Below are 12,593 nucleotides of genomic sequence, written 5' to 3' on the forward strand. Positions count from 1 at the left end.
ATGAGTTTACTTACCTCAGGTCCACCATCACTGACACGCTGTCGCTGGAAACTGAGCTAAACAGGAGGATTGGAAAAGCAGCCATAACTCTGTCCAGATTTAGCAAGAGAGTGTGGAACAACAACTAGCTGTACACTCACACCAAAATGCAAGTCTACAGAGCCTGCATCCTCAGCACTCTCCTCTACGGCAGAGAGTCTTGGACCTTGTACGCCCATCAGGAAAAGAGGCTGAATGTCTTCCACTTGCGCTGCCTCAGGTGCATTCTTGGGATATCATGGAAGGACAGAGTGCCCAACAATGCTGTCCTCAAGCAAGCTGGAATTCCAACTATGCACACCCTCCTCAGCCAGCAGCGGCTCCGCTGGCTTGGCCACGTCCACAGGATGAATGATGGAAGGATCCCAAAAGACATCCTGTACAGCGAGCTAGCCTCTGGCAAAAGACCTCCCAGATGCCCCCAGTTGCGCTACAAAAACGTCTGTAAGAGGGACCTCACGGAGGTAGACATTGACCCAGATAGTTGGGAAGAGCTGGCAGACGACTGCAGCTGCTGGAAGCAGGAACTACACAAGGGCCTTCAGAAGGGTGAGATGAAGATCAGACAGCTGGCAGAGGAGAAGTGAGCCCGTAGAAAGGACAGCAAGGACCTGCCAGACACCCACTACATATGCAGCAGATGTAGCAAGGACTGTCACTCTCATGTGGGCCTCCACAGTCACAGTCAACACTGCAAATGATGATCTTAAGTGGAGTTACGAAGGGCATGATCCATAGTCTACGCAGACTGAAGGATGCCTAGGACTCTAGTTCTGGCTCATAGCATTATCCCCTAAGGTCCCAAGTTCAATAACAGCTGCCAATGACCAGGATCTGTCAACTTTACACATCAAGTCAGTTCATGTAGGACAGGGATTCTTCTTTTTCCACCTGTTTCTTGCATTTGTGTCAATTAAGTGCACAATAGAGACACTACATGGGGAGCCTTAACCCATGAACTCAAGGATAATTGTTTTAGAATGTAGGTCTTGACAAGTATGAAATCTATCAGCACAGTTCTCACCCTTTTCTCATATTATGATACTTTTGGTTTCCATAAGGCTTCACAGTTCTGCAACTCAACATCCCCTTTGTATAATGTACCACCAAGAACTCTAATTTCATAGGGCAGAAGAGCAGCTTCATTTAACTCATATGAGCTATATTCTGCAATATAATTGAAGATAGTCTTAAAATGGATACAAAGCTTAAGCCTATTGTATTTTTCCCAATACAAATGCAGCTAGTTCCCAGCTATTGTAATAAACAACCTACCTGTAAAGAGCTGAAAGTGGCCGCTTGTTTCCAGGTTTTGGTCTGTATGGTTTTGGTTCTCCTGCCATATTGATATCTGAAAGCAAAAAATTTAGCGCATGTAAGTCAAAGCTTAGTTGCTAAGAGTGAGTCTGCGCACAAACAGGGATGCTGAGAAGATATGTAATAAAAGGAAGAACAGGAATGTACACCTAAAATTCTAATCAAGATTTAACTTTTTTAAGTTGATGCTATAAAACTGGCCCTTTAAAAATATCTTGCTGACTTACTTATGGGTTTAAGCATCATCAATCAAGAAAAATATACAGAATTCATATTTCAAGGAGGTGTTGTTCATTTTGGGCTAATTATGCCTCTCTGTTCTATAAATGACCCGAAAAGATAAATGGGGTGTGTTTTTAAATCACGTCACCATTTTTTCAGAGACGTAGCTGTCAAAAGCTCTTGTGAAAGTCCATGGAACTCAGCCAGAACTCCTCCTTGAGTTCAGCATCAGATGGGTTCATGTCCCCACCTCCTGGTGTCCCGTTTAGATACATTTGTGGTGCTAGCTTGAAGTGTATCCAGCTGTGAGATTCTGACTAGTCTCTGTGCTACCACAATCTAGGCCAGCATCTCGTCCTTCCTCAAAAATTGAATGTGATGTAAAACTGCTTTCCATAAACACTGCCCTTTAGAGGAAGCAGACAAGTTCTGAGGGCGAGGTCTCCTCAGAAAACCTACTTTATTGTTTTAAATATGTGTAATTGATAAAGCAGGAAATACATGGTAACTTCCACCTTTCATTTTATCCTGAACAGTTACTTTCTCAGGGCTTGTTTATACTTAAGGAGATTGATGCTTAAAGTGGTTGGTTGACCCTCCAGGGTTTAATTTAGCACGCTTAGTGGAGCTGTGTTAAATCTAACAATCGTGATGTCACCATTGGCCCCAGTACTCCTTGCAGTCGCGAGAAGAGAAGTCTTCTGTCAACCTTCAGCTATGGGGATGGCGGTAAATTCAATTTAGGATATGCTGACTGCAGCTACATAATTTTTGCAGCTGGAGTTGCAAATCTTAAATTCATTTATTCCACTAGCATAGACCTGGCCTGAGATATCCTCTGTGCATTTCAGTAAAATGATGCAGACCTTGTTTAACTCATAGTGTAATTCCATTCCCTTACCCCAAGCATTTATATTGGCCCTGAAAATACTCAAACATCTGACAAGTGGGGAATCATTACCCGCCCTGGATCAATTTACTGTACTCTCTTTGTCCTTCCATGAAGTCATACAACAAGGACAGAACTAATCGGATGAGGGCACAACAGAAAATGTTCGTAAATCCATTTGTAGTTGTAGTGACAGTTCCCAATGAAGAAAAATTACAGCCTATCCTGGTGGGAATGCCTTGACTCAAATGGTTACACCCATACTTACAAAACATCTGTGGTAACAGAGGTCTAATGAAATATCTTTCACAGAGTCTAACACTGCTTTAAACTGAAAGCAGTTTGGGCTCCCTTATAGAAATAAGGGATTTTTGCAGGAAATTGGAGATCATAGTGTCTATACTATGGAAGTCACACAGACAAGTAACAATGTCACTTCAATAAAGAAATTTTGTGACACCTTCGTAGACACTGGGAGTAACGCTCCTGTGTTTACATCAGTATAGATCAGAAATAAGGCAAATAAAGCCAGTGGAGTTACTGCAGTTTGACTCTGAAGTGACAAAGCTTTTAAGGACTCATGGGCTATGTCTACCTGGCGCTGTAAACTCCAATTGCATAGCTTATTTCAATTAGATTTCAAAACAGGCTATTTCGGCACGTGGCACTGTCCAAATGGCACCAAGTGCCAAAATAAAGCCCTATTTTAAGGCATCCCTGTACTCCTCACGGGATGAGGTGTACAGGCACACCAGACTAGCATGCCCCTTATCTCAAAAACTGTTTCGAGACAACAGGCATGTTGCATAGATGCAGGCAGCTATTTAAGGCAGGCAGCACTGAATCCTGAAATAGTGCCCACCATCTAGACATAGCCACATTGTCTTTACAGTCTATTTAAACTGAAACAGAGTGGAAGCAGCACTTTGGGCAGACTACCTATAGGGTGAACAGACTTGGTCTCTGGCAGACATGGAAAAAGTACCCAGAAAGTTACTTGACTAAAAGTACAGCTGCTTTCACTTCTGGATACTTGAGTACAATCTAGATGTGTGTGTGTGTGCACACGCACACGCTTTTACTCAAGTAGTTTTGCAGTGTGATGCTAGCAATTGCACTTACGCACATTCCCCCCCGCCCAAGTAGTTGCACCTTTACTCAAGTAAATTTTTGGGTACTTTTTCCACGTCTGGTCTCTGGTACATAGCCCAGAAAGTGTTATGTATCAAACACCTCTTGGTAAACTCAAAAGTTAAAATGAAACTTTTCATAACTTCAATCACTTCCCCGAGAGGTTTGTTTACTATCAGAGTAAGCTGGTCAGTGAAGAGGTTCCTTCCCAAGAGAAATTGTGACTGAAAAGTATTTATTAGAAAAATTTAGTTGAAAATGATGGATTTCCCATCAAGATGCATCATATCATTTCAAACATTTTTTATGTCAAAATGAATGTTTCTATCTTTTTGCTTTAAATACCATTTCCTTTTAAAATATTGATTTCAAATGAAAAAAAAATCAAAATCTGCCATAGAAAACTGCTACCACTGACAGTACCCATAAAGAAAGAAAAAGAACAGTTCAGCTGCAAAAAATTTCAGCTGAAGACTATCAACCAGATCTAATTTCAAACAAGATTGTTGTGTTGGAATTGACATTGTACTAAAGCAGCGGTTCCCATACTTATTTGAAAGTGAGTCCCTGTTTTTTGTGTCTATGGTGATTTACATGCATCCTCCACAACAAGCACATATACTTCACTCAGCTCTGTAGGCAGTGCTGCACCAGCAGTCGGGCAGAAGTAAGGGAAGCAGTATGAAAAAGTGACATTTGTCATCACTTTTCAGACCAGATTTAGCACTCCATTGCAATTTTTACTTCTCTGCTGTTGCTGCTGCTGCCATGCCGGGGTTGACAACAGGAGCTCTGCAACCTTAGCATGAGAGACTGGGTGGGAAGGAGAAGAGACTGAGCCCAGAGTGTTTCTCAGTGAAGGACTGGGAGTAAGTGGGGCACGGGGAAGTAGAGAAGAGGAGCCTGAGGTTGGCTGGCCAAGTTCTGGATATCCCCTTTTTCCCTGCCTCCTGGGCACCAGTGGTGTTGGGTGCCCAACTTAAGACTCCATAAATGGGTCTGATATAATTAGGTACTCTTTCACTTACATATATTTTAAAATGAGAGTATACTTTTTTACTGATACTGGCCTGTCAAGAGACATTTGCAAGGACTGATTGAACACCATAGATACCTGGACTAAGCTTCCACTTACCACATGGAAAACTGAGTATTAGGCTGTGTCTACACTACGTGATACATTCAAATATATTAATATCGATTTTGCAATTCTGGAATTTATGACTCCATATTTGACCATACCCACCTCCCCACATGCTCCTCACAAAGTTGACTTATTCCTGCCACACTCAATCGATTGTTACAGTAGTGCATTGTGGGAACCTACCCCACAGTTCCCTCATTCCCATAGCATTCTGGGTATGCTTACTGGTCTTTGACATCGTCTTCCCACATTACATTTTCCTCATTCCCCTCCTGTGCTAAGCAAATGTCCATTTTTCCCATTGGACGGAAGGAAAAGTAAGGTATCCACAGAGATGTCAAAAAGGTTAATAGAAAAGTCTTTGTTCTGTAGCTGAATTCTCAACTGGCCATCCATTAAGTGTCCCCCCTCCTGTGATTGCATCCGATCTCTGAAAATAATACAGGGACCTCTAAAAGCTTGCAAAAACAGAAGAAAGGGAAGTTGAGAGTTGCTGAGGGGAGAGTCTTTGGCTTTCCAGTGCACTATAAGGTTTCTGTGCAACAGCTGTGTTCTCAACTGGCCATCCACTGTGTCCCCGCTCCCATCATTGCATCCGATCCCTGAAAATAATATAGGGACCTAGACTGTCTTCTCAAAGTTAGAAGAAAGAGGACAGAAAAATCTAGGAAAAAAAGATTTTTGACTTCCTTCTGGCTTACACAGATATTGCCAGCATGGGTGCTGTCAGAAATACCGCTGAAAAGCTTGAAGAAAGAGAAGATAGCAACGTTTTTCAAAAATGAGAGTTGATGAGGGAGAGCCTTTGGCTTTCCAGTGCATTGCAAGGCTTCTGTGAAACTGCTGTGATCTCAACTAGTCCCCCCGCCCCCCTGATTGCATCTGCTCCCTGAAAATAACACAAGGAGAAGACTCTCAAATTTAGAAGAAAGAGGATAGAAAAATGTAGGAAAGATCTTTGGCTTCCCTCTTCGCTACACAGCATTGAGAACATGGGGGGTATTGGTGGCAGCTACTTTCTAAGGGTGTGGTGGGGATTCACAGGGAAGCTTCCCCCCAGGAAGCAGAAAGACCCCAAGTATTTTAACTGCTGCGGGGATTTTTCCCCCTGGCTGCAGCCAGCACCCGACATTGTTTTCTGCTGGGGGATACTTACCCCAGTGTCATAAAGCCCCCAAAAATATTGTTGGTGGGGGGCCAGTTGCTAGAGGCATGGGGAGGATTCAGTGAGGGACCTTCCCCTGGTGGCAGCAAGCCCCCAGCTATCTTAGCTGCCAGGGGAGACTTCTCTCTGGTGGCAGCAACCACCACTAGCACCTTGCTTGTTGGGGCTTCAGTGGGGGGCCAGTTGAAGTGGTCCCCCCAAGTCATCTTAGCTGCTGGGGGAGACTCCCCCCCGGTGGCTGCAAGCCCCTGTAATTCTTTCCCACCCTTGGAGACCGAAACATGCCCAAGCTGAGACATGGTGCTGCCTGGAAGCATGGTCAACACTGAATGGCAGGCATGTCCTTTCATTGGGTTGGGGGCTTCCCACATGATGTGGCTGAGCATGGGAAAGACCAAAACTGGGTGGCACCTGTGAGGGAGGCAGGGAGGTTCACACACAAATGTAAACCGCAAAGAAGAAGTTTCTTCGCCTCTTATGCAAAAGCGACCCCCCTCCCATTGCAGCCTTGTTGCCACAAGGTGGAGTGGGGCAGCAGCTGGCACCAGGCAGCACAGAAAAAAACAAGTGTAGAGACAGAACCACAAACTCCCTGCAGGGACTATTTGTGATGGGCAGATGCGCTCACAGCACTAATAGAAAAGAAAGAAAGACATTTCTCAGGCTCTCATAAAAACATGAGCCCACAACCACAAGCTTGCTGCTCCCACTTTGAAATTCATGCTCTTCCTGTTACCTAATTCCAGTGGCCCAAGCAGAGCACTGAGGGGCATTATGGGTTACATACAGGACACTTCTGGAGGCTAATAAATTTGATTTTAAGATGTAGTGCTTCCAAACTGGCCTTTAATTGAACTTTTGAATTTGAGCTTGACGCTGCACCTGTCAGGTAACTGTGATATTGTAATCTCAATATTAGTGCTCTTAAAACTGAGCAAAATTTTTTTAACGTGAAGACAGACATGTGGTAATATCGAGCTAACTGCCTTAAATTCGAATTTATCTAGTAGTGTAGATGCAGCCTTAGAATGGAATGGAAATTTCATCCTGTGATCTTTAATATGATTAAATGTTTCCATGCAGCTTTAAGGTCATCGACTTTCATTTCCTTTCACCATCTTCTCCTAAAACCCAGTCAAATTTTTGGGAAAAATGCAAAATTTATAATCTGATTTTGAAAAAAAAATCTAAGATTGTGGTATTAATTGTCATATATTTCTCATATCTATCATCCACTTTTCTGATCTATGTATTTATTTTTCCAGAACTTTGACCAAAGTCACTTTGAACATTACAGAATTCTCAGATCTTTTCCCCTGCCTTTTGGGTATAAAGCAGTGTCATCTTTGTGAATGTATGTCTGTAATTAAATCATAAAGTTGTACAAATTTATGGAATGTAGATGAATGTTTTTATTTTAACCAAACACTCCAGAAATATAGCACTCTAAGAAAACAAAACAGCAAAGCTGCTCAGACTCAGAACACGAGTTCCAAATAAATCCCTAATGACAATACCTGAAGAAGCTGCATTGTATTATTGTATCAACATCAATAGTGAGAACTGCTCTTAAATAAAGGGACTATTTCAAAGAAAAGGCATATTTGTGGAGCTTTTCCATTTGTTATTTCTGTTATCAATTTTCTTTTAAAACGGTCAGTTTAACTGGCCAACTTGACTATCCCTTGAAATGTATGTAGATATGCTAAATAACACGGGTGGAAAAAAGAACTCAAAGTTGCCCGAGTAAAAGTACAGCTGCTTCAGGACAGGGGAATGTACTTCAGTACAAGTCTCCAGTGTCCCTCTGGAAAACTACTTGAGAAAAAGTACACACATCACATCTAGACTGTACTCAAGTATCCAGAAGTGAAAGCAGCTGCACTTTTACTGCAGTAACTTTTTCTGTACTTTCTCCATTTCTCCTAAACAGTCTCTTTCACCCTGTGTTTAGCTGAGACACTGAGTATACTTCTTCAACCTTAGGAAGAGCTCTGTAAGCTTGAAAAACTGTCTCTCTCCCCAAACAGAAGATCGTCCAACCAAAGATATCACCTCTTTCACCTTGTACATCAAAAGAAAATTAACTTTTGGAAACCACTAATGCCTGCCACTTATGCTTATTAAGATGGTACCTAAAAGCCTCAATCATAGACCAGGACACTATTATGTAAGGTGCTGTAGGGAAATTGGGAGCTGTGGGGATCTTCCCAACAGCTTAGCTATGTATAATAAACACAAAGAGCACAGGGAATAAACAGGAAGAGCTGTACATAAATTAAATTATGACTTAATTGCTGTCACAGAGACTTGATGGGATAAGTCGCATGTCTGGAATATTGGCAAAGAGGGACATCACTTGTTCAGGACAGGCAGGATAAAAAGGGAAGTGGCAATACATTATACATCAAAAACAGATGCACTTGTTCTGAAACCATAAAGCAGGTGAAAGGCACACCAGTGAAAGTGTCTGGGTTAAGGTAAAAAAACCCAGACTTTAACACATCAGAACTGACAGGAAAGGTCCCATGGGAAGAAAAACTAAAGGTAGGTCTACACAGCGAAGTTATTTTGAAATAACTTTCCAAGTGTCTACAAAATACAGCCGCTGTTTTGAAATAAATTTGAAACAATGGTTAGTTTATTTTGAAACTGGTAAACTTCATTCTGTAGCTATTTTGGAATAGGTGCAATAAGCCAGGGAATAGAACCTACTTTGAAATAAGCCATTGTGTATCCAATCACTCTCATTCAAAATAGACTCTATGACTGTGTCTAGACTACAGTGATCTTTCAAAAGAAGTGCTTCTGGAAAAGATCTTCCCCCCCAAAAAAAAATCGCTTTCAAAAGATCACATCCACACACAAAAAAGAAAGAATGGGCCAGGGACTGAAAAATCCGGTGCAATAAAGACTGCTTTTTTGAAAAAAGGGCCTCCAGGGCATTTACACACCAAAATAATCTTTTGGAAAACAAATCACTCTTCCTCATCTGAGAGGCCTGCTGGAAAAAATGCTGTGTTCTTTCAATCTCAGATTGAAAGAGTACATTTTGTGTGTAGACGCTTCATGGGTTCTTTCAGAAAAGGCCTATTTTTTTTCGAAATAACTTGGTAGTGTAGACATGTCCTGTGTGTGTAGATGCTGTATTTCAAAACAGCTCAATGCTATTTTGAAATGCATTTTTGGCTGCATCTACACTAGCAAGTTCTTTCGAAAGATTTTTCGAAAGAAGGAGGCTCTTTTGAAAGAGCTCATGGAGTGTCTACACACAAAAAGTGTTCTTTTGAAAATAAATCAAAAGAATGTGGTGATCCTTTCAAAATCACTCTTCCTTTCCCATCTCAGGAAGATCGCCCCCTTTCAAAAGCGTCTTTCACAAGAAAATGTGCCTAGAAGCTCCGCAGGACCCTTCTTTTGAAAGAACAGTCTTCACTTTCAATCCCTGGCCCATTCTTTTGAAAGAGCAGGGGCTGTGTGGATGCTCTCTTTTGAAACAGCAGATCACTCTTTTGATCCGCCTTTGTGTGCATAGATGCACTCTTTCGAAAGAAATCTTCCAGAAGAGCTTCTTTGAAAAGATCTCTGTAGTGTAGATGTAGCCTTTGTGTGTAGTAGCATTATTTCAAAATAAGTTCTTCCAGAATAGCTCTTCTGGAATAGCTGTCTAGGCATACCCTAAGAGAAAAGACAACCTGAAGAGCTAGCAATTTGTTAAGGTATTAAAGAATTACTGATATTCAAGATTGCACAATTGCAAGCTATTCTCATGTGAAGCGAAGATAGGAGGATGACTAAGAGGCCATCTTGAATCTACCAGGAGCAATTTAATGAGCTGAAAATAATAATAATAATAAAAAAAACAACTACAAAAAGTGGAAATGTGGTCCAATTGTTAAGGGGGAACACACAAGAATAGCACAAACACATAGGGGAAAAATGAGAGGCTAAGGCACAAAATGAGTTACACCTAGTCAGGGAGCTAAATGGTATTAAGAAGACATTCTTAAAATACATCAGAAAGATAAAGATAAAGGAAAGTGTGGGTCCTCTATTCATGGGGAAAGGAGACCTAATGAATGCTGGCAACAAGAAGTTGAGATGTTTAATGCTTATTTTCCTTCAGTCTGCACTAACAGGTTAATTGTGACCAGGTACTTAACAGTTCAACAAGGGGAAAAAACAAAAACAAAACAAGCCAATATATTGAAAGATTTAAGAATATTTATATAGATTAGAAATGTTTAAATCATTAGGACATGGTGAAATTCAGCCATGGGTACTGAAGGAATTAGTTGAAGAAGTCTCAGACGCATTAGCAATTATCTTGGAGAACTCTACGAGGAGGGGTGAGGTCCCAGAGTGCTGGAGAAGGGTAAAGATAGCATATATCTTTAAATAGGGGAACAAACAGGACCCAGTGGTCAGCCTGACTGTGACACCTGAAATAATACTGAAGCTATTATCAAACAATCAATTTAAACCATCTAGAATACAATATGGTTCTAAAAAACAGTCAGCAAATAGTAGTTACCAATGGCTTGCTGGCAAACTTGGTAAAACTATTGGTGGAGCTGCATGGGTCAGTTCTGTGTCTGGTACTAGTCAAAAGTTTCATTAATGAACTGGATGATGGAGTGGAGAGTATGTTTATAAAATCTGCAGATGACACCAAGCTGGAATGTGTTGCTAGGAATATGGAGAACAGGCATAGAACTGAAAATGGCCTTGACAAATTGGAGACTTGGTCTGAAATCAACAAGATGAATTCAGTAGAGATAAGTGCAAAGTACTACACTCAGGAGGAAAGCAATCAAATGCACACAACTAAAAAATGGGGAATAAATAACAACCAGATGGCAGTAATACTGAAAAGGATGTAGTGGTTATAATGGATTACAGGTTGAATGAGTAGACAATGTGAGGACTTTAAAAATCCAATTATTAACACAGCAAACAATTAACTTGGTGTATTTAAACCATGGGTGGTATTTGCCCCACTCTTCTTGGCACTGGTGAAGAATGCAGTATCCAGTTCCGGGCATCACACTTAGAAAGGACGTGGACATACTGCAAATAATCAAGGGAAGGGCAACAAAAATGACAGAGGTTTAGAAAACACGAATGTTATGAGGAAAGACAAAAGAATGAAACCCAGGAAAGTTAAATCTTGAGAAAAGAAGACTTTAGGGGGTCCATTAACAGTCTCAGGTATGATAAGAGCTGTTGTAAAGATAACTGTGATTGTGTGCCAGAGCCACTGCAGGTAGGGATGAAGTGATCTTAATTTGCAAAAAAGGTAAATATAGGTTAGATATTAGGAAAGTCTTTCTAATGGTAAGAAAAATTAAGCTCTGAAAAAAGTTACCAAAAGATGTTGTGGAATCCCCATCACAGGAGATTTTTAGGACCAGGTCAGACGAGCACCTATCAAGGATAGTTTAGTTTCACTTGGTCCTTTCTCAGCTCAGTGGGCTGGAGATCATGAGATCTCTTACAGGTCTATATTACTAGCATTCCATGTTTTCCATCCACTGCTCAGCAGTATATGAATAATTAAACAGGTTCAAGGATGATATTGAATACTCAGAGGTTCCATGCCCCTTTTGCAGTGTTTGAGTTAGGACTCATGAAGAAAACTAAAAGCATGCTGTTCTCTCTCTGAGAATTGATTCCTCTGTTACAGAGAATCCAAAATCCAAAATCCAATGGACATAAAATAAAATCTCCTTGTTCTCATGCAAATTGCCCCATGTTTTCAAAGGATAAATCTAGCAAGTAAAGTTCAAGTCCAATGTCAACCATATCTATGCTACAAGGTTCTATAACAGGCCAGGTACTGTCCACACACACCGAAGGACATCATCTCTAGCCAATAGGCTTACTGTTTTTAAGTTGTTTTATGATGTTTTTAAACATACTCTCATTGAAACTGTGCAGCACTCTCAGTACCACTATGGGTGGAGAACTGCGTGTGGCAAAGTGTCCAAGAAAGTTAGCATAGCTTTTTCACATTCCAGTTCCATGTGCTTTGGCTTCCAGTTCTGTTGTAGATTATTGGTGAATTTGTTAACATTTCTCAGAAAAATAATTTTCTGCTGTTTCTAGACCACCTGGAAACCTTGTTAAACATGGTACATCCATCATTAGTTTCATAGTAGCCATTTATATTTATTAGGTCATAAATTGTGTGTCGAATAAAATTGTTGGAAATACTATGAAGATGTACCTACTATAAATGGTTTTCCTCCCAGGAATGCAGACAAATAGAGACTTGCTAATCTGCAGATCTCCACAGACCATGTTTGCAGATTGCAGGTTGGATGCAGATGCAAACTTTGTATGCATGCAGGACTCTACAGATAAACATCACTGCTTACAATGTAAAATTAACCGATACATTTTTGTTTGAATATAAGTAAGACAATTTTACAACAGACACAGTGATGCATGTTTGCTTCTCTGAGGGAATGACCAAGCCCATAGGCTCTTGAATCTTTATGACTCATCATGGACTACAGGTATTTAGTTTTACTAGTAGTATTCAATGTTATAACCACAGTAATAAGGTAACACTGCATTCAGAAAAAATAGCTATGCAAGAAGGGAAAAATCTCTGTGTGCTCAAAAGTCATATTTGATTAATTTTCTGAAAAGTTGTTTACTACTTTCTACCATTAGAAAAG

General features: G+C 40.8%; 1 protein-coding gene across 4 annotated transcripts in view; it reads right to left on the reverse strand.

The window, feature by feature from the left end:
- RALYL (RALY RNA binding protein like) overlaps positions 1-12,593 on the reverse strand; it is a 309,810-nt gene that overhangs the window by 103,195 nt on the left and 194,022 nt on the right. For all 4 annotated transcript variants that reach the window (XM_074987013.1, XM_074987012.1, XM_074987014.1 and 1 more), the window contains one exon: positions 1,315-1,390. In XM_074987013.1, coding sequence (XP_074843114.1) covers positions 1,315-1,390 — 76 coding nt within the window. The remainder of the gene's footprint in view (positions 1-1,314; positions 1,391-12,593) is intronic.

The sequence above is a fragment of the Carettochelys insculpta genome, chromosome 2, assembly GCF_033958435.1.
Source record: "Carettochelys insculpta isolate YL-2023 chromosome 2, ASM3395843v1, whole genome shotgun sequence".
NCBI lineage: Eukaryota > Metazoa > Chordata > Testudines > Carettochelyidae > Carettochelys > Carettochelys insculpta.